Genomic DNA, 21,522 nt, shown 5'->3' with positions numbered 1-21,522 from the left:
ATTACATTAATTCTGTATTGCATTTGCATTTCATTACACTCATGATTATATTACACAGGCATCCAGGTTTTCTCTCTCTTCATAATATAGTCTCATAATCATGAGTCTCAAGGGACGCGGGTGGTGCTGTGGGTAAAACCTCAGTGCCTAGGATTTGCTGATCGCATGGTCGGCAGTTCGAATCCCCGCGGCGGGGTGAGCTCCCGTCGTTCGGACCCAGCTCCTGCCCACCTAGCAGTTCGAAAGCACCCTTAAGTGCAAGTAGATAAATAGGTACCACTTTATAGCGGGAAGGTAAACGGCGTTTCCGTGTGCTGTGCGGGTGCTGGCTCGCCAGCTGCAGCTTCGTCACGCTGGCCACGTGACCCGGAAGTGTCTTCGGACGGCGCTGGCTCACGGCCTCTTGAGCGAGATGAGCACGCAACCCTAGCGTCGGACACGACTGGCCCATACGGGCAGGGGTACCATGAGTCTCAAAGCAAGAGTGAATATCCCTGAGAGAAATTATCTGAGCCACGATAATATTGCCCACTAGCATAACGCAGTTCAGAATCTCAATAGTTTATTCAGGTAAATGTGTCTTCAACCAGACATCTGCATAAAAAGCAAAGCCTCCTTGTTATCCAAAACTACAGCTGCACAGTGATGCAACACAAACAGTAGTGTGGTGGAGGCAGTTGACCACACATTTTTTACCCTAAAAACCAATGTTGCAGAATGCAATTTGTTTTAAGCCACTTAGTAGAACATGTATACTGTATTCACCTTAAATCACATCCATGTTGATAACTCAGAGCAAAAGAGATCCCACATAAATCGTGGTTCAGGTTACAGAAAAGCTCACTCTAGTGCTGCTTCAATATGAGATCCAGCAGGTGGTTGCAAAAGGGGAGGCTTTATCAGCTATGGCCTATTGATTATGGAATGGCCTCCCTGGAAAGGTTTGCCTTGAACCCACTTTAATTGTTAAATTATTTGGATTATAACCTGAGAGACCCAGGTTCAGATGGGGTGAATTTGGGCCAATCACTATCTCTTAGGTTGCATACACATTACTGGCTTAGAACGTACCAAGGTAATTTCCCCTCGCAGCAGATGCATTTCCAATTTACACTTCAGTTTTGTTGGGTGTGTTCTGCCACTGCTGTCTGTCCATGCAAGTGGGTGGGTGTAAATGGCTTCCTATGGTTTTTGTTCAAATCAGATTGAAGCTGGCTTCAGAGGAAATGCATCAAAACACAGTATTTCTCGAAAAACTACAGGATCAAAGTGGATTGTGGCTAGCCATGTGTACACAGCTCCACAAACCAGCACTAGTAGCGTATGCCGCCTCAGTGTATTCTACCTGTGTGAGGATGAAATGAGGGTCAGAATCAGGTTCACCACCTTGAGTTCCTTAGCGGAGGCGGGATATAACTTAACAACAAAATAATTCTAATGCCACGCAAATACACTTTTATTTTCACAGCTCTGTATTTGCAATCTTTTGAAATTCTGCTGTGATTTGTACCTGGCTATTAATTTTTAAAGCTTTGTATTATTTGATAGCAATATGTGTTAAGATGTTGCTCCGTGTTATTACGTTACAGTTATATAGTATTATATAGTTATAGTATCTGTCATTTTATATATTGTTTTACACAATCGCCCGGAGAACCGAAGTTATTGGGCGACTGATAAATACAATTCTTTTTTCTTTCTTTTTAATCTACAATTGGCTATTAAAAAAATAAACGCCCTCTAAACTGTACTATATGTATTCAGTTCAGTGCAATGCCCTCCCTTGCTCCATTCACTAGCACGCAAAAAACGTCCTAATCGTATATCCCTCTTACGTGTAAAATAGAGACGCCTCCCCCTCCCGAAGCCCCGCCTTCCCTCCGCCCAACCGGAACTCGGCGCACTCGCGCCGCTCTAGACGGTCTTTCTCTATGGTCGTGAGGGTGAAAAGCTAAGTCGGAGAAGTGCTTTTGCTGCGCCTGCGTGTTACGCCGCTTCCTGAGTGGTTGGCGGCTGCGGCCATTTTGTGGATCTCTGGTTCCTCCTCTCCCTCCCCCCCCTGCCTTCTCTCGGTCCTAGTCTTTTGCTTCTGCCGGGGGCCTGGACGTGAAACGAGGGGCCGCGGAGCTCTCTCATTTCTTTACAAAAAACCCCCCAACCACCCCTCCTTCCCGGTTGTCGGAGCCTACCGGTAGTCCCCTCCCCCCTCCGCGCGGTGTCCTGGGTCCGTCTGCGAGCGGCCCTCCTTCGCCGCGATGGAAGACGACGGGCAGCCCAAGACACTGTGAGTGGGGTTGGGGGGGTTAAGCACCTGGGCGCAGGTGGGCAGACCGGGGGCGGGCGGGGGGTGGGGGTGGAGGGCTCTGACAGGCGGGAACGTGCGCGGGGTGGCGCCTCTTGAGGGACCGAAGAGGGTCGAGGGGGAGGGGAGTCGTGGCAACGAGCGGGTCGGGGGGGGAGGAATGGTAGGCAATTATGAGGTGATCGAGTAGATCCCTTTAATGGGGAAGGGGTTGGTATGCCTCAGCCAAAGGGGGATTTGGAGGTCTTTTTGGGGTGTGGGGAAAAGTAAGCATGTTATTGAGGGGAAAGACAGTTCATTGGAGCCCGAGCTACAACCCAAAATGGTTTTCTTTGCGACATGCCAGGAATTGTGGGGCTGGGGATCCTTTTCCCCACCTCGGGAAACGTTTTCCGTTCTGTAGCTCCATAACTCATAGGCCCTTGATCCCTTGTCAGGGAAACGTCAGTCCTACGTGGATGTGGGTCCTGGGCCCTCCTGCCAAGGGGTCAAGAATTCTCTTCTCGCCAAAAGGGAATTTGGAGAAGATGTAATTCGGAACAGAGCAAAACCTCTCACTCTCCACGAGGCGCGGGGCTCTTCTGTGGGATCCTGAACACTAGGGCTGTTGTAATTGTGTCAACAGGCTGGGTTTAACATATGTTGAGTTTGGAGTTCTGTGAGGCATGTGGGGGGTGGGAGCCTTGGGTCAGTGAGGCTTCCGTGTTGGAAATCGTGGCCAGTAAAACAAGAAGGGGAGAAAGGTCAGTAGGTGGAGAGGTGTGGATGCAGATATGGGTAATCAGATCCTCCGGAGACCTGATGCATATATTGGAGAAAATATTGCGGGGGCAGCGTTCTGAATTCAAGAGAATAAAGCTGAATAGTCGAGTGAAAGGGATGTCTTTATGATTCAAAAACCTGAGTGAGGGATAAAAAAATTATGTTCCATGAAATATAAGGATCTTTTAGTATTCGTGAAACAGAGAGAATGTGTCTTATGAACCATATGCTCACTGTACTAGAAGGCATATTGCAAGCCAAACCCTCTTTCCCTCCTTTTTGCAGAATAATTGCTCTAAACAAAATGTTTGCTGTATTTTGATTGTGATCAAGTAAATGATTTTCGTTTTTAGCTCTCATATCCCACCTCTGAAGTGTGAGAGGAGAGAAAAATGTGACAACTAGGCAACATTGGTAGTGGGGCTTCTTGAGCAATCAGTGTATAAATGAGGTCACCACTTCTTTGTCCAATGCATGTAAACATGCTTAAAGCATTTTAAGTAAGCTACTGATGAAGCAGAAGCCGTTTGTTCAGTGCTACTTAAATTTTGAGGTAGTAAGCTCGGGAGCTAGCAAGTTTAGTGCTGTTAGCCATGTTGGAAACATCATGTTGTAGGGGAAGGAAGCAAGTAAATATAAAATAAGCAGACTTACAGTATACATAACTTGTATCTGACTGTTGAACTTACTTGTGGAAATAGAGAACATTGTTGTTATCCTCTAATGTAAAAATTTTAGTTGCTCTTGAAAAAACGTTGGATGCTTTATACAGTAAAAATTGAAGTTAATGGACAACCTTTTATTTATTTATTTTTAAAAATATCACAAGATCTCAAGGCAGTTCACAAGATAAAATACAAGATAAAATAAAAACCTAATTTGCAATCTTACTCTAATCATTTAGCATTTTTTCTCTAATATTTTAAAACAACTTTCTACCATGGTCACTGGGAAAGTATATATTTTTTAAAGTTTGGAGTTCCTCAGGATTGTGATTATATCTTACATTGTACAAGTGTGTTTACAAGAACGTGGGCACATGTTCATCACTTCTGTCCTGGACCATATCCTTGGAAGTGGAAGACAGCTTTTGTAGTATATACCTAGCTTTCTTGTACTGTACTGATTTTGAAGCTAGCTTCAAAATGTTCATTGTAATTAAACAGATTGTAGTTTTAATTTCAGTCACAATGAGTTGGGAGTATAATCTTTCTGTATGGAAATCATGACTCAGCTGCTGTGGTTCATTCAGAACAGTTTTTGCATGTCTGTCTTCCCAGCCTTTTCCCAGTCCACAAAAGTTAAGAAGTCAATCAAACATTATTTACTTGGCCACTTTGTCTCCACTCTGATTGCATGCTTGAAACCAACTCTGGTTACTCTGAATCTTTAGGAAACAATCTTAACTGACTTGAGAGCCTGAGTTCAGAATTCACTTTTGTGCATAGTGGAAGAGAGAAGTGACAGGCTGTGCCAGGGTGGTGGGATACTAAATATAACTAGCATGCAGCTGACAAATGTCCACTGCGTTATCTTTTTTTTTTTTTTAAGTTGAATAAACATTTGAAGTGTCAGTATTAAAAGGTTTTGTATGCTAGAGGATTGTGTGCACACATGCTTGTGAGACTAGAGCATAACCAGATGCTTGGTATTTTTCTCTTCTTGGCTACAAGTTAATCAAGTTTTTATCAATGAGAACAAGCAAGAAGTTTGGCAAAACTAAATTTATGTCAGATTTTACCAAATTTGCTTTTCAGGATTCCCAGTGATATAATTGATCCACCCACCCATGCAGGAGTATTTCTAATAGATTGAAAAGCTGGAAATCAGAGCTGGAAAAGTATCCAGAACCCAACTGCAGTTGGTGTTATCTTCATCCTTTGAACTTATTTGAATTTAAGTTTCACTGAATTCAGTGGAATTTACTTCTGAGTAAAGCATTTTTAAACTGCACATTGTTAGAAAGCATACAGAGGTACTTATTCACTCTCCCCTCTTGTAGCTGCCATATTTCTTGGAAACCTGGATCAGCACTATAAAGTCTTACCAGTTTGCTCTGTTTTCTGTGCCAAAAGAATATGTGCACAGCTGCCAAAGTTTTGCACTGTTTCCTTTCTTAAGAAACTGGAGTACAACGCTATGTTAGCTGCCTGCCTTTGGCTCACATTCTGTCTTCTGGCCTTAAGTAGAGAGAAAACGTGCAGCCATCCTTGTACTGTTTCACGGAACACTATAATGGCTACCAGTCCTAATTCAACAGCCTTGCAGAATTGTGATATATATATATATATATATAGCTGGTGTATGCACTGTGTTCAAATTCCATTCTGCTAGAAAGTTAGGATTTCCGTATTTGATCTAAGAGGGGGGAAAATGCAATATGAATGAGTTCTTTTGTATTTAAAAATTGGCACAGTTTTTGTCAACTGCTCTGAAAGATTCATGAACTATAATAGTTATGCTCTGAGCTATACTTTTGCAAGCCATTAATTTACTTTGCAATGCTTGTAGACGAATCATTGATCTTTTTTTGCCCTGTAAGGGAGAATTTCCGATGGATCCAAATTTCTGAGAAACAGGGCTGGAAAAATATCAAGCATCTGGTTCTGTGGGTGCCTAAAAGATTTCTGAGAAACAGCCTGTGAATGATGTATTGAAATGTCTTGTCGTCTTTTATAAAAAGTTATTTAAAATAGAAAACTGCCATTTAATATTTGGTTGTCTTAGAGACAACCTTGTGCTTAGGACACTTCTGTGTAAAACTTACAAAGCTTGAATGTCCTAGGGTCAGGTAATCCAGAGTTCTTCAACCTCCGGTCTCCAGATGTTGGATTACAAGTCCTATTCTCCCCACCCAGCTTTGCTGATGGTCAGGAATGTTAGGAGCTGTAGTTGAGCAACATCTGGGGACACAAGTTTAAAGAAAGGTGCAATTCCTAACAATCCTTCATGACTACATACAAGTCATGGAGTCAGTTCCTAACAATACTGGACCAAAAAGTTAATAAACACTTTAAATGTAGTGGCTCATATAATCTAGGCAGGGATTTCTTGCCACAACAAGGGGCACACAAGGGACCAAGATGCATAATGTCAAAGGTGCCAGTAGAGAACAAGAAGTCATTCAGTAAATCAAATAAAAGTAAGATCTTCAAGAGCTGTCCATTACATGACAGCAGGAGGCATGAAAGAGGTTCTAGGGCCAGGGTAGATAACTTGTGGGCCCCCAGATGTTGTTGGCCCGATCCGCTCCAGCCATCATGGCAAATTCAACAACATCTGGGGAACCATGGGCTAATCACCCCCCTTCTTGGAGCTGGGATAAGATCAGCATGACATTGAGATGAGAGCAGGTGAATTCTTTTTTCTGTTTCCTAATTTAGTTTTAAAATTTATTTTCAATTTGTGTAATTTCCCATTGGTAAGATAGTACTGACCAGGGTAGGCAGGAGGTGGAGCTACATCTGCTGGTAGATCTCTGGCTGATTTGCAGTGGATTGGCAAGGATTTCTAGCTTTTTCGGGGTTTTTAACAATAGCAACAACAAAATGACCCCTCTTCTCTGTTGAAATGAAAAAGGCCTTGGATAACCAGAAGTGGATTTTTATTTTGAAGGATTGTGAATTATGTCCCATTCTAGTACTCAAAAGAAATTACTGTACTCTGAATTCTTTAATTCTAAGTTAATGAATTTGATCCAGACTAAATTGGTTGACTTTAAGCTCCCATAGCAATAATGTGATTCCACTTATTCGTGTTTCACTTGTCCCATTGATTTCCATGGAACCTACTTTCAACTAATTTACAAAGCAACTCAAACGTTTCGTTTGCTGGCCTGGAGTGAGTTTGAATTAGGCAGAGATGTCTCTCATCTGATTGAGCTGGTCCTCCATTGAATGAGTGGCTGGCTGGCTGGGAGGCCCACTGTCAGTACCTTTCATTGGCATGATGTTCTGTGGATGGAGGTGGAGCTGAACTGACCCAGCACCCTGAGCCAGTCTCATTGTCATTTCATAACCTCATTGGACCACATAACTACACTAGACTGGAGCAGGTGGAGAGATCAATTTTGGATCATTCTGCCCACCTCCTTCCGCTGCAGCTGTCATGAGTGACAGGGCTTTCAGGTGCAGCAGTAGCCCCACTGCTCTGCAAAGCCCTGTCAGCAGGGGGTGGGAGTTTGGATAGTGCCCCTAGTCTGGATCCTGGCATATGTTTTTTGAACCAGGTTCTGGTTGGTGTACCTTGGGGTTCTAGTAAAAAACAAAAGCCTGGAATCTGTCCAGAGTGCAGACTTTCACTTTTAAGATTTATTAGCTGTTGTTATACATGGTAAACTTGTTCTTCAAATGAAACATTTCCTAAACGTCTTAGTAATTTTCACATTGTGTACCAACAAATTCTTGTTTGTTTTCTGATGTAGAGGACACTGTATTACACGAATAATCTAGGTTTCATTTTGCTGGTTATAAATTGTATACTTGTATAACAAGTAACATGTACCACTAGTACACAAGATTTATTATGCCAGTTACATAGAGGTATGTAGGTACAGCGTTTGAGCCTAACACTGTTCACTTCCAAGTGAGGTAACTGTGCATAGAATTGTAGCCTTAGTTATGTAGTTTGAATTATTTTTCCCTTCTACTAGATGGAGGATGTATAAATGTTTTGTTTTACATGCAGCAACAGTACCTAGTATTGGAACCTATATATGTCAGAATATAAACTACTCCTGTTATCTATCTAGGTTTCTATACTATGCCTGTCAATGCAGCATAAGTGATGTCTCATGAATTAGGGAGACAGCCTATAGAGGTATAGTATATGCCTTTATTTCATTATTTATGGTTTTGCCAAGTTAATTGTGTATTCTTATAGGAAATGGCTTGAAAAATATTTAGTGTGCTTCAAATATTCTATTACAGTGTTCCTTAAGATTACAATATTCATTCAGAATAGACATTTCACCAGTTGTTAAATGTATTCTTAAAAAAATATATTAAAAAATCAAAACTGATATTGAGCTTCTATAGGCTGGCTTCATGTTACCAACTGTTTCTCTCAGTTGAAGGGATTCATTCAAAAGCCAATATGTGATTCATGGGTAAGGTTTGCAAATTAGTCTGCAATGAATAGCCTCCTTACTTTTTCTGTTCATTTTCCATACGCCTTCCACTTTCTTGTGTGCGTGATTTTTTTTTAAAGTTTTCAAAAGTATCAGAGAAGATATGTAAATACTTCATATATATTGCTTTCCCTCCTAAATGATCAAAATGTTTCTGCTATTTCTCAGAGTACTTCATAAGAACGATGGGAGCTGGTATTACTGACCCTGTGTTACAAATAGTGGCCAATCTTGAGGGGGGACGGGCCCTCAGCTGATTGTAATTTGCTCAGGCTGGTCACTGAAATCATATTGTAATTATATTTAAGTCAGTGGCATTTATCTTACAGAACAGTTATGGGAAACATTTGGCCCTCCAGATACAGCTCCCTTAACCCCTGGCCACCGGCTATGCTTCCTGGGACTGATGGGAGTTGTAGTGCAATAACATCTGAAGTGTCAAAGATTTCTCACATCTGTTATAGAACTTCCTGTGGTGTTGCAAAGGATATTCAGCTATTGTCACCTTCCTTACCCAATGTAGAGCACATTTTCTATTCCTGCTTTAATTGAGGTTAAGAGATATTTGAAACCAGTGTTAACCACCTCAGTAGCATTACCCACAGTTTTGCCAGGATCCATAATCTCCTTTCAACTTCTATTTGTGGTTAGCACTAACAATAACTAGTGCTGATGCATGTTTTAATGGCAATTAAGTTGGGTGTGAGTGGAAAGTTGCTCTAGAGAAGGGTAGAAGCCAACTCCTAACCTTGGCTAAGAGATCCCCAGTGACATATCTACAGTAATATTCTGCACTGCATATTATGATATTGCTGCTTTAGAAGTAGATTCAAAGTGGTATTAAGAAAGCTATTTGACTTACTACTATGGATTTTTATTAGGAGCAGTAGTAGCATACAGGTAGTATTAGAATAAGCTTATTTAGTGCTGCGTTAATGGCCAGTGGTTATGGAAAAAAGCTTTTTAACCCTTGGGAAATGGCATGTGGCTTTTCAACCCTTGGCAGCATTTCATTTATTATTTCTTTACATCACGCCTTTACTCAAAGGAGGTCAAGGCAGCATAAATAGTTCCCACTCCCTGAATCTTTTAAGTTGATATACGGCGATTTACCCATAGTCACCCATTGAGCTTCATGGCTGTGTGGGGATTTGAATCTGTCTTTGATCCTATGTCAGTACTTAACCCAGCCTTCCCAAACCTTGGACCTTGGTGCTGTTGGACTCCAACTGCCACCATCTCTGTCCTTCGGCCATGCTGGCTGGGGATAATGGGGATTGTCATCTAACTTTGATCCAAGATTGGGAAAGGCTGCTTCAACCACTCACTGCATTACACCACATTGCCTCTCAAATGAAGTTGAAATTTATTTTTAGAAACCTGTTTTATTTTAGTATATGAATTGCTTGATTGTAAATTGTCAGCCCTTTCCTGCTCTGAAAGTATAGTTATTTCTAACAGAAGTGAAGGATTGTATCCACCTAAGTCCTACTTAGAGTAGATCTTAGTCATAACTATATTCATTATTTTCAATGGGACTATATCCAGATTTTTCTGAGTAATGTTTACCCTTTGGAAGGCGCCCATACAGAACCAGCACACTATTTAAATTTCCTTGGGTTAAATAAAAAAAACTTACAGACTCTGATGCATGCAAGGACTTTTTGAAATGAAAATGGCACTCCTGTGCATGCACTAATTTCGTTTTAAAATTCTTGTGCCAAACTTTTTGAATTTTGGCCTTTAGAGGTCCATTTGTTGGATTCTCTGGAGGTATCTTTTGAAAGGGAAACTCAGGAAAGTACTGATAGCATCCATGACTCCTGCACATGCCCATCTCTGAAACTGTAGCCTAGTTTTCCTGTGCTCCACAAGAATTAAGGCAGGCATGGGAAACATGTATCTGGCCAGATGTTACTCAGCCCCAGCTCACATCATCTCTGGCCATACGCCATACTGGCTATGGGTTGATTGGAGTTGGAGTCCATCATCATCTGGAGGGCCACAGGTTCCTCAACTCTGGGTTAGGGTTTATCTAACAAAAAGCAACATAACTGATCAGCGTACTTGTGATACTTCAATGACAACAATGTTAGTACTTACCAGTATTTGATGAATACACAGTAGAGTTTTAAAAGCTGTGGACTACTTAATGGTGTGTTCATAAAGTTTATTGACAGGTGCTATATTTTCTGCTTACACAGTTGATAGCTGATATTTCAATAAATTGTGCAGATTATCCTTTGAGATGAATGATGGGATTAACATTGCCTTTTCTTTTGTCTGTCTAGCTATGTAGGAAATCTTTCCAGAGATGTGACTGAAGTACTTATACTTCAGTTATTCAGCCAAATTGGACCCTGCAAAAGCTGTAAAATGATAACAGAGGTAAGACTCTTTCAGTCTAGTCTATGCCAATATTGTTTCATTTTAAAATTCAAGTAATTATTGATCCTGCTACCTAAAACATTTCTATTAGGGCTGCAGCAGTTAGTGATTGATTAATTGAATCAAAAAATCTTTCGAAATGTGCCTTTTAAACATGCACTACATCTTTAAAATATTATTTTTTAAATTTTTAGTACATAAAGTGCAGAGGGAGGCACAATCTTCCCTTTTCTCCTGCTCAGGAGGAAATGCCTCTTTTAAAATGGTGTCCATTATCTATAAATTATATAGATTATCTATAACTATATAGATTATCTATAAACTATATAGGATGTTCTTTCCTGTGAAACAATTGTATGCAAATAAATTCATTTTTAATCAGTTAAAACATGCAGTTAATAACTAAGATTTCTTTAATTGCATAATATGATACAGTTATTGCTCTGACAGAAGGAACTTAAAGGATTTAGGTAAATGATTCTCAGGTCTGGGAAACAACAGATGTAAGTTATTGTATGCAATAATAGTTGCATCTGAAGTATGTATGCTAAACATTTTTATTTGAAATACTTGAGATACATGATATCTCTTGTACCATATTGATAATCACTACTATCCTTGTTTCATCAGGATAATCAAAATATGTTCCATTCCAAGTTAGAGTCATAACTTCACAAACAAAGGCAGTATATTAAGCTTTGCCTGTTCTGGGATTCATTGTGTGACTCTGAGCAAGTTCAAGATCTCTCTTCCCTGAGTGATGCTGTAAAAAGAATAGGTCCAGGATTTTAAAGCGTTATCATGCTAACACCTATATAAATCATATATACAGTACAATATGCATTGTTGGTCCTAGATACTCTGCTGATCTTTTATGCTCCTTGCTGTGCCCCCACCCCAATGCTTTTCACCACTGCTGAATATTTATCTTGTTTCACTAAAAGGCCACTTGAAAATAAAGAGGAATCAAAGTCAGGCTCTTTTCGGACCCAGAAAAGATAGGTGCTGCGTGCCATTCCTATTTTACACCCTCATTTCTGGCTTTCATAGCTTCAGGAAAAGACTGTGCTTTTGACATGGCAACATACCTTACATTTTGATGAACCATTTTATTGTTTTCCAAATAACCCTTGCTAGATTGTTTGCTTTTAATAAGTACCTTGAAATTACGCTGGACATAATCCAGCAAAAATTACTGAAATCTTATTGAAAATAATAAAATGGAAATTAGTCTTGATCAACTTTTGCTAGTCCCACTGTGTGTTTGGTTATTCAGTGTCAGTGAGCTTACTGTTCCCCAGAGTGGACATTATTTTTGAGCCCTACATTTGTTGGAGTTGCCCCAAGCAGAATTTTGGAATTTCTGCTGTCTGTACCCTAGTTGTCAATTCCGGGGGCTGAGGTATTACACATTTCCTACTGTTGGAGGCATCTCCATTGACAAAACTCTCTGCAGGCATGACAGGGAGTCTGCAGTGGTGCAAGGGCCATCCTGCTGGCAAGTGTCTCTCTTTTCTACAATTTTAGGTCTTCTGGTGGTGGCAAATATATGATGTGTTTGTGTGAAGTCCATTTGACTTCCAAAACATTCAAAATCAAATTGCGGCTTCTGATTGGCTGCAGGAATCAGAAGCCGCGGAAGCCTCATCGGACGTTCAGGTTCCAAAAGAACGTTCACAAACCGGAACAATGACTTCCAGGTTTGCGGTGTTCAGGAATCAAAACGTCCAAGTTCCAGGGTCCAAGGTACAACTGTATTTAACTATGTTTTATATATACTGTAAGCTGCTTAGAGTGGCTGGGTATTGTTGTTGTTCCTCCCCCCCCCCCCCCCCATCTGCAGATTGCTAAGTTAGTATATTTTGCTGTAAGACCCCCAAGTTCAAACTTCTAGCCTGTATCTTGGTTCTGTTACCTTGTAAAAGTTGCAAATATTTGTTCATCCACCCCCAAAAATCTGGACCCTGGGAATTATCGGTGCTTGAGGTGCTACATGTGCATAACCAACTGTCTCTCTAGCTACAGGAAATTGACCCCAGATATCAGGCAGAATTTTTTCCTTCCATAGCTATCATGTCTGAGAATTCATTTTTTAAAGATTATGTGAATGAATGAGCAAACTGTAAAGGCTGCATAGCCCAATCTAGTAAAGGCAATCTTTATGCCAAAACAGACATTTATGCACAGGTTTTTTCTGGATCTAGTCGTAAGTGTGCAAAAATATGATAAACACTGTGTGCATTCAGTGTCCTTCTGTTGGATAGGTGCTGCATTTTTGCCCACCACATAGATAGCTAGCTGTGTCAGTTTTGACAGCACTAATGGCCTGTGACTGATTCAGCTATGCCTCCCGCCCCCTCAGCAGGTGATCAAGAATATTTCTGCTATCAGTACTATCCATTGGGAAGAGAAATCAGTGTGTGCTGCTCTGGTCATGCAGCATTGTTATGTGCTGCTGTCTAGTTCAGGGTCACAGCAGAATGTTATATCTTAAACTGATAGTGTGAAACAATGGACAACCATTCTTAAGGTTACTTTATAAGCGTGTGTAGTAATACTTCCTTTTCTAGCTTTAAGTAATATATTTTCCTGGATTTTCTTCTCAGCAACCCGATAGCAGAAGGGTCAACTCTTCTGTTGGATTTTCTGTTTTGCAGCATACAAGCAATGACCCTTATTGCTTTGTGGAATTTTATGAACACAGGGATGCAGCTGCTGCATTAGCTGCTATGAATGGGAGAAAAATTTTGGGAAAGGTACGTTGCAAAAAAAAAAGAAAGAAAACAAAGAATGACACATAGTAAATGAAACTAATAGGTTAATTTATTATCCATGGCAAGCATTTTTGACCATGTTCTTACTTAGAAGTACCTTGAAAATTAATATTGGTTGCTGTTATTATTAGAATAAGACTGTATCTTGATTGAATTTATGCATGTATTCTAAAATTATATTTGTACTGATATTTTTCTTTTTTTCAGGAAGTAAAGGTTAACTGGGCAACAACACCAAGTAGCCAGAAAAAAGATACATCAAGTAAGTAATGCTTGTAACAATTCTACCAAAATCAACTATTAAAGCACAGCGGTACCTCTAGTTGCGGACACAATCCGTTCCGGGGTGCTGTTGGCACCCCAAAAAGTCCACAACTAGAGCGGTGCTTCTGCGCAAGCGCGGAGCGCAATAGAGCGCTTTTGTGCATGTGCAAAGCGCGCAGAACACTTCTGTGCATGCGCAGCAAAACCCGGAAGTATATACTTCCGGGTTTGCCGCGTTCACAAGCTGAAAAGACGCAACATGAACCTAACGCAACACGAGGTATGACTGTAGAGCTGAGCTCATGCACTTACTGCAATTTGATTTTGTATAGTAGCTGAATTACTTCGGTTTTATAATCTCCATAGATATTCTTTGGCTGAACAAGTTTAATTACTGGTTAAATGCAGATGTGACTTGGAAATTTAAACACAAGATTGTTTGAATTGCACCCCTGTCTACACTGAGAACTAAAGTGCTGGTTAAGAGAAATATACTTAATTGGTTTTTGCTTTCCCCCAGATCACTTCCATGTGTTTGTGGGAGATTTAAGTCCAGAAATAACAACAGAAGACATCAAGTCAGCATTTGCTCCTTTTGGTAAAATATCGTAAGTATCCTAGTTTGTATCTTAATTCACTAATACAGAACAAGTCATAATACATGATTGTATTTTCTTCTTCAAGTTAAATGTCTTTCACTTTGCTCGGATTGTTTCTTTAAAGTCTTCTTGATAATGGGCAGTGGGTGGGGTACAGTGATCTTGTGGGTTTCTTTGCATTCGATTATCCCCCCCCACAAAAATTAACAAGGTCTCTGCATCAAATCAATTGAAAGCTGCATGCTTTTAACACCTGGTATGTTTGGTGGTGAATGGGTTACATTGCTGGCAAGAAAACTATGTTTTGGGTCTTGGAATTTACATAAAGTTGTGTGTTAGATACATCAAGGTTTCTTACTCATCTGATAATTTTGTAGATAGTGTTGAACTGCAGGCAAGTTATATAAGGTAGTGTAGAAAGCAATAAAATCTAGTGTACATTTATCATTTTGACAAGTAGTGGTGTTATATTTAGAGTTCATGCATTTGGAAATTAAACCAAACGTTTTGGTAAGTTTAGCAGCTTTCGTTTGTAGTGGTGCACAAGTGTGCCCTTCTAAAACAACCTTTTATTTTTCGACAGTAGAAATTGGGAATAGATTTCCAAATAACTATAGTTTTTTAATTGAACATTTTAAACATTGCAAGCGTACCTGTTAAGTGCTATAGCATGTCTGTCTTTTGTTGCATAATCTAGTTTCTTCAGAGGTTTTCTTCTATTGTTTTCTTTGTCCTTTTAACAACACCAAAACAAAACATGAACATCTTGTGTTACTTTACAGGAATATATTTCTGCTTAAAAAAACAATCTTTTCTATATACAATCTGTACATATTTTCAATTGAAACGTAAATCTTATTTTGTCTATTTTGTTTACTTTGCTTTTTATCTCAATGTGGTAAGTAGTACTGTTTGCGAGCAAATATAAAAAAGGTTGAATACAGGTTGCTATTTCTCAGTCTTTATTTATACCTGAGACCTGCAGTTTTTCTTAAGTCCAAGTCACAATTAAAAGTAATAGCATTCTGATTATTTTGCAGAATTGCTCATAAGAATGGACAGGATCTTGAAGCTAACTGCAAGGAACTGTGCACACTGGAACTCAGTTGTAGATTTTTTTCTCATTTCTATTTATTCTTATTATACATTATTTATATATACATATCTTAGTATTTACATTTTAACATTCTATATTCAGTGCAGTTCTATATTTCCAATCATTTTAACTTACTCACTAAAATTTATGTGTAAAATTTGTTGTTTTCGTACTGGTGTGCTTAGCATTGTTGTTAGTTTTATTCTCCTTTCTTAAATTTCTGAAAATGTCAATTTTTCAAAATTTACAGCTGCCCAAACTCCAAAATGATGGTAGAGAATTGACCAAGAAAAATAAAGAAATCTGTTAACAGGCCATGTATGCCTTTTAATTCCTATTTTTTTCCTCTTTTTCAATTTTTTAATATTTCATATTTTATATCACTAGGCAGAGGGCATTTATTTAGAAAATGCATGGTAAAAATAGTTAGAAATGTTAGAGTAATTTATAGAACAGTGAAGAGGACCCTAGCAGATAGAGTATTAGAAAAGGAAACTTTGTTCCTTTTTTAAAATTTCAAATCTGAACATAGTTGTAGAAAGTGCAGGTTATATGGATAGGTTGCATGTTTATTACATGTTATTTTTTGTCCTACTGCTTTTTTTCTAACAGGCAAAGAAGCAATAGGGAGAGTTTAGGAATGGTTATAGTTATAGGGGTTATTGAGTTTATAATAGGGAAAATTATGCTCACAATACAGTGTGTGTGGTTCCTTTTAGTTTTTATTTTGAAAATATTTAATGTTTTCCTCATATAACTGTGCTTCTCTTCCCAGGGATGCACGGGTAGTTAAAGATATGGCAACAGGAAAATCTAAAGGATATGGCTTTGTATCGTTTTATAATAAATTGGTAAGCAAGCAAAAACTTTGCCACTTGTTGACACTGAATGTGTTTGAGGTGTTAATATAAAAAGGCATGTGAAGGGCAACTTTCCAAATCCTTTAATTCTAGTACAGTGGTACCTCTGGTTGCGGACAGGATCCGTTCCGGAGCTCCGGTTGGATCCCAAGGTTTCTGCAACCGGAGGTGCCTGTTATGCGCGCACGCGCGGTGTGATAGAGCACATGTGCGCATGGAGAAACCCGGAAATATACTTCCGGGTTTGCCGTGTGCGTATTCCGAAGGATACATAACAAGAGGGGCACGTAAGTAGAGGTACCACTGTACAAAGACATGGCCCAACTTTCTTCTGCTATAAGGAATACTGCTCTGTGGAGGCAGAAATGCTCCATTTCATGAGTGGAATTTATGTTTGCTTGGACCTGTGTGCCCAATTTGAATGCTCTGTCTATTAAGGAAGCAATTTAGCAATTCTGATACCCTTATCAGTGAAAGAGAACGAAGCATCTCTCCATTGGTATCTAGTGATTTTTAAAAGTGTGTTAAGTAGCAACCGAGCACCCCTGTACAATACTTTTTCAGTAATCAGAGCTTCTTGGACTATGTATGTACAAAGTTTCAGATATGCAGGTGTTTTGGTTCTGAAAACAGAATCTGTTTTGCTTTGTCAGGATGCAGAAAATGCAATTGTGCATATGGGTGGCCAGTGGTTAGGAGGTCGACAAATCAGAACTAACTGGGCAACACGGAAACCGCCTGCCCCTAAAAGTACACAAGAAAGTAAGTGAATAAAAGGAGGTCAGCTGGGGTGTATTGGTAAATGTGAATCATTTCATTGTTATGAAATGGAAAGATAACTGAAAAGCAATTATTTAAAGTTTCATTTGTCTTTCAGATAGCACAAAACAACTGAGATTTGAAGATGTAGTAAATCAGTCAAGCCCTAAAAACTGTACAGTCTACTGCGGAGGAATTGCCTCTGGATTAACAGGTAGGGATCGCATTTCTCTTTATAAGAAATTTATTGAAGCCATTAATTATAAAAATTACTAACAGAAAATGTTACTACCTTTAGATCAGTTGATGAGACAGACATTTTCACCTTTTGGACAGATTATGGAAACAAGAGCTTTTCCAGGAAAAGGCTACTCATTTGTGAGGTAGGACAATTATTACTATTTATTTGTGTCTTAAAGTAGTAAGTTATTTACAGGATAAAACATGAAAATGTTATCCAAAATCTACTGTCCTTAAAGAGAAAGGAAGAATTGAACCTTTAAAAGAAGATGTGGAGTTGCACAAAAGAAGTGATAGCATGTTGAATGGTGTGGGTGGTGCTCTCTGTATTTTTTAGAGTTTAGGACATCTGTGTTGGAGGTTCTGGAACAGTTAAATCACTAAATCCCTGAATGCTGAGGATTCAGGTTCTGCCTTATCTGCCATTGGACTTTTATTTTCTGTTGAAATTTAAGTTTGTAAGTTCATCTGGAAAGGGGCATGCCTGATTTATTTGTGTTTGTTTTATAAAGCACAATGTACATTGATGCTGTATTAATAGCTATCCTTTTTGCAAGCAAAGAAGTTTATTTTTCTTACGTCATTCTCTGCACTTGAATGCAGCAAAATACAGAGCAGCTTTTGCTGGCCTGGTGTCCATATAGTTTGGGCCACAGCTCAGCTGGAATTTATGGGTTGGGAGCTGTTGTCTGAAACATGTGGTGGGCACCTGGTTGGGGAATGCTTCTGTAGACAATAGTATATGTTAACTGCACCATTTCTGTACATATGTTGGTAAAATCTGACTTCATGTTTTGTTTCATAGGTTTTCAACTCATGAAAGTGCAGCACATGCCATTGTTTCAGTAAATGGAACTACAATTGAAGGCCATGTTGTTAAATGCTATTGGGGTAAAGAATCGCCAGATATAAGTAAAAACTTCCAGCAGGTAATTGGATTGTTTGTATAGTGTTTCCTACAGCCTCTGCATGTATCTCTCTAAGTGATTGAAGTTAGTGCATGAAATCTAGAGGTGACTGCACCATTGGCAAACTGTCCTATCGAAGTGGAAGGTTGCAGTCAACCTGCCCCACAGTATGTGTACTTTGCCCAGTTTGCTGAATGTGTATATAGGTCTTAAATTACTTGCCAATAAATTGCTAATTTTAGTTGATGGAGTCTGTGTCTATTTATATACTCAGTGTGCACTCTGTTGCTTCAAGTTTATTTAAATCTTAATCCTTTTTTTAATCCCTAGGTGGATTACAGTCAGTGGGGACATTGGAGTCAAGTGTATGGGAATCCACAGCAGTATGGACAGTATGTGACCAATGGGTGGCAGGTGCCATCTTATGGAATGTATGGACAAGCGTGGAATCAACAGGGATTTGGTGTGGAGTAAGTAATTCGTTTCACTAAAATTACTGTTGGCAGACACTTTTCTAAGACAGTTTAAACTCTGATCTGGAATCTTTGCCTGTGCTTTACTTAGCATCACTTTTGTTCTTGGTTAAGGAAATCTACTGTCTCTAACTCATACTTTATATTAATGCTAATTTTCAACCTTGATGAAATGGGGGACATGAAGGTGATGTGTTTGTCTTCAGTACTAACTACTGTTCTATGTAAATCAGCAGTTGCGAGCCTTGGTTTCACACACCCTGCAATTTTCATTTAAAAAATGAACTTTGGTTTGCTCAAACTATAGTTTGTCTATGGACCGGGAGGTAGGAAGAGAGCTCAGCGAACCTGACACTCACTGTTTTTTATTTGCTGTCATTATGTCTGAATGTATGCATAGTAATAAAGTCAGTATTTTTAAATGTAATTATTTACAAAGAGAAACTATATTGATTTAACCAAAATATCTTTTGAATTCCCAAGTCATGTTACAACATTTTAGCATCTCTCAGTTCTGGAATTTGATAGTTGCAAAATACAACATGCCCGATTTCCCCCAGTAAATAATTCATTCCTTTTTCTTTTCTTTTCTTATTTTAAAATCAAGTCAAACACCATCTGCAGCCTGGATGAGTGGATTTGGTGCCCAGCCTGCCCAGGGACAAGCAGCTCCTGTAATACCCAATCAGGCTGGATATGGTATGGCAAGTTACCAAACACAGTGAGCTGGGACTCTGTTTAGAAGTGTGATTTCAAGATAGGTTTCAATTTCCAGTGATTATTCTGAAGCCTGGAATATAGACATTGGCAGGGGGAGGGAGGAGAGAGAATATTTATTTTGAAAATTGAAAATGTTTGGAACCTTTAGCACAGCATTTGCTTTGGTGAAGGACACAAATGTCTTCTAGTTATGCCTTTTTAAGTTTTGTGTTCATGATGGATATGAACATGTTTTCTTTATGTACAAAATTTAAAATAAAGTCAATAAAGACAGTTCTGACTACAAATGTTGGTATGTTAGGAAGAAATATTTAACAACCTGATTCTTAGATTACCATTCCATTTTTTTTGTCTTCAGTGTTTTACATCACAGATTTTAAGAAAAATGACATTAAAGATGCTTTTAGTTGAACAGTAAATCCTGACGTTTTGGCTGTGGACCAAACATTACATCAAAGAAGACAGTGTTTTCTTCATTAACCACAAAGCCATCATTCAGAAGACATACTCATGGAAATAGCATTTTTTCCACAAATTATTTTTTTCCATATGTTTGAAGAAACTGAAGTCTGGTATAAATATTTCAGTCTTTGCTGAAAAACAGTGCTATCTGCAATACTTGAGCAAACACTTGTTAACCACATTCAGGAGCATATTAAATCTTTCCAGATCTTGTTTGCTTGAAGTGAAAAAATTTGCATTTGATTTTGGGGAAGCAGTTTTTTCCAAAGTATGGTGCTTAAGCAGTCATACTTGTACTTTTACATAAAAGTTTGTACCTAACTGCAATGTTGCAAAAGCATGCTCAGAGATAGAAGTAGCAATGTAATTATTCAAAATAATAGTTAATATGCTCTGCTGCTATATTTGCAGTAGATTGACAAGAATGTGAAAGACTGACACTTCCAAAGTTGGCTACTATGTAAAGTGACATAACTATACAAAGAGCCTTAATTCTTCAATACCTTTTGTCACTAGAAACCTGAATTATTTTGCTTTCTGTTACTCAGTATGTAAATATTTTGGTTGACAACCTTGTATACCTACTTGACGGTTCCTATAAGTTGTATAGTAACTGAGTGTTAAAAAAAAATGGGGATGTTTTTTAAATCTAGAAATATTTAGCCCAAGAATTTTTTTAACCAGATTGTTAAAATACCTTATTTTAGAAATTCCTCAATGTGCCATTTGGTTAACAGAAATGCAGTTGAAACAAGTATACTGAGCTGTGGCTTATTCTTAGTTAAAATGTTTTGGGTTGTTTTTTTTTTTTTTTGTATTTTGGGGTGGCTTGCATGTGACAAACCTGTACAGAGGCTGGGTTGTTTGTGCACCGAGTATTACTGGGATAAATCATGAAGTTGTTCAAAAGGTATACTTGGGTTATTTCTCACTTATTTTGTGGATACACTGACACAACTGCCTCAATAAATTTTGAGTTGAAAACGAATGTAAGTTAGATACAATAACTGTGTGTGTTACCTACTACAGCTAGGGGGTGCAGATGTTTCATCTCTGAATGCACTGAAGCACTCCACTTGGATATATAGTCCACTCCAGTGAATAAACAAAACAGACTTGCGTTTCAGTAGACACCAATTCTAGAAAAATACTAATCCTGAATAAGAAGTGGATGTGACAAAAGTCCCACATTACAGATTTAGAACAATTTGAAAATGCTTCATGTGTTCTCTGAGACGGTTAAGTGTTTTTTTCTTCTGGGCAAACCAATCGTCTTGTTACTTGGATAACACTGAATAGGAGACTTTTTGCAGCTCAAGCAGTGGCTCTTCTAAACTGTTTCAAGGGGTCTCAGCATTAGCAGCAGGGGAATCTCTAAACCCTGTGCTTTATCTGAAATATTCTTCAGATGTTCTGAATTTCTGAATTGTGTTAAACCTGGGAAGATAGGGCACAAACTCTATTGTTACAGACTACAAAATCTAAGAAGATAGAATCACTTTTTTTAAAAAAATGCTACTCCTGCTAAATAACATTTTGTTCGTCATTGAATCCATGCTGTACATGGACCGGCAACTGCTTCCCAAAGGAATTTTATCCTCTGGTTCTGTTTTACAACATGAATGTAACAGTAATTAGAAAAGTAATGAAATATAATGTCTTTCAGGAGCGATGCATGTTACATAAATGTGTTTCCCAAGTCTGTATTTGGTTTCAATAGTATACCTCACTTGGTCTTATCTTAAGGGCCTTACCGTGCAGTTTTTAGCAAGTGCATGAATTGAAGA

The 21,522-nt window shown here is 38.8% G+C and overlaps 1 protein-coding gene across 4 annotated transcripts; it reads left to right on the top strand.

Annotated features, from left to right (window-relative positions):
- The first annotated feature begins 1,938 nt into the window (after positions 1 to 1,938).
- Positions 1,939 to 20,723, top strand: TIAL1 (TIA1 cytotoxic granule associated RNA binding protein like 1). 4 transcript variants are annotated; one of them, XM_083616731.1, is made up of 14 exons: positions 1,987 to 2,284; positions 7,815 to 7,882; positions 10,484 to 10,580; positions 13,187 to 13,336; positions 13,562 to 13,616; positions 14,139 to 14,226; positions 16,089 to 16,164; positions 16,827 to 16,935; positions 17,051 to 17,146; positions 17,231 to 17,315; positions 17,978 to 18,101; positions 18,411 to 18,550; positions 19,161 to 19,252; positions 19,632 to 20,723. In XM_083616731.1, the coding sequence occupies exons 3-14, from the start codon at positions 10,569 to 10,571 to the stop codon at positions 19,682 to 19,684; spliced, it is 1,080 nt and encodes a 359-aa protein (XP_083472857.1). In that variant the 5' UTR covers positions 1,987 to 2,284; positions 7,815 to 7,882; positions 10,484 to 10,568; the 3' UTR covers positions 19,685 to 20,723. The 4 variants fall into 4 exon arrangements, with proteins under 4 accessions (XP_083472855.1, XP_083472857.1, XP_083472856.1 ...); XM_083616732.1 differs by having other exon boundaries at positions 1,996 to 2,284; positions 13,238 to 13,336; XM_083616729.1 differs by lacking the exon at positions 7,815 to 7,882 and having other exon boundaries at positions 1,939 to 2,284.
- The last annotated feature ends 799 nt before the right edge of the window (positions 20,724 to 21,522 follow it).

The sequence above is a fragment of the Podarcis filfolensis genome, assembly GCF_964270895.1.
Source record: "Podarcis filfolensis genome assembly, chromosome: 5".
Lineage (NCBI taxonomy): Eukaryota > Metazoa > Chordata > Lepidosauria > Squamata > Lacertidae > Podarcis > Podarcis filfolensis.
The sequence above is the reverse complement of the archived record's forward strand: the minus strand, read 5'-3'. Positions and strand labels throughout refer to the sequence as shown.

What these genes read in the sequence shown, in the direction of transcription:
- TIAL1 (XM_083616729.1), top strand. Translation starts at nt 2,256, where the DNA reads ATGGAAGACGACGGGCAGCCCAAGACACT. An exon ending in TATCGTTTTATAATAAATTG is followed by an intron (nt 16,165 to 16,826) that starts GTAAGCAAGCAA and finishes TTGCTTTGTCAG; the next exon opens with GATGCAGAAAATGCAATTGT. An exon ending in CCCTAAAAGTACACAAGAAA is followed by an intron (nt 16,936 to 17,050) that starts GTAAGTGAATAA and finishes TTTGTCTTTCAG; the next exon opens with ATAGCACAAAACAACTGAGA.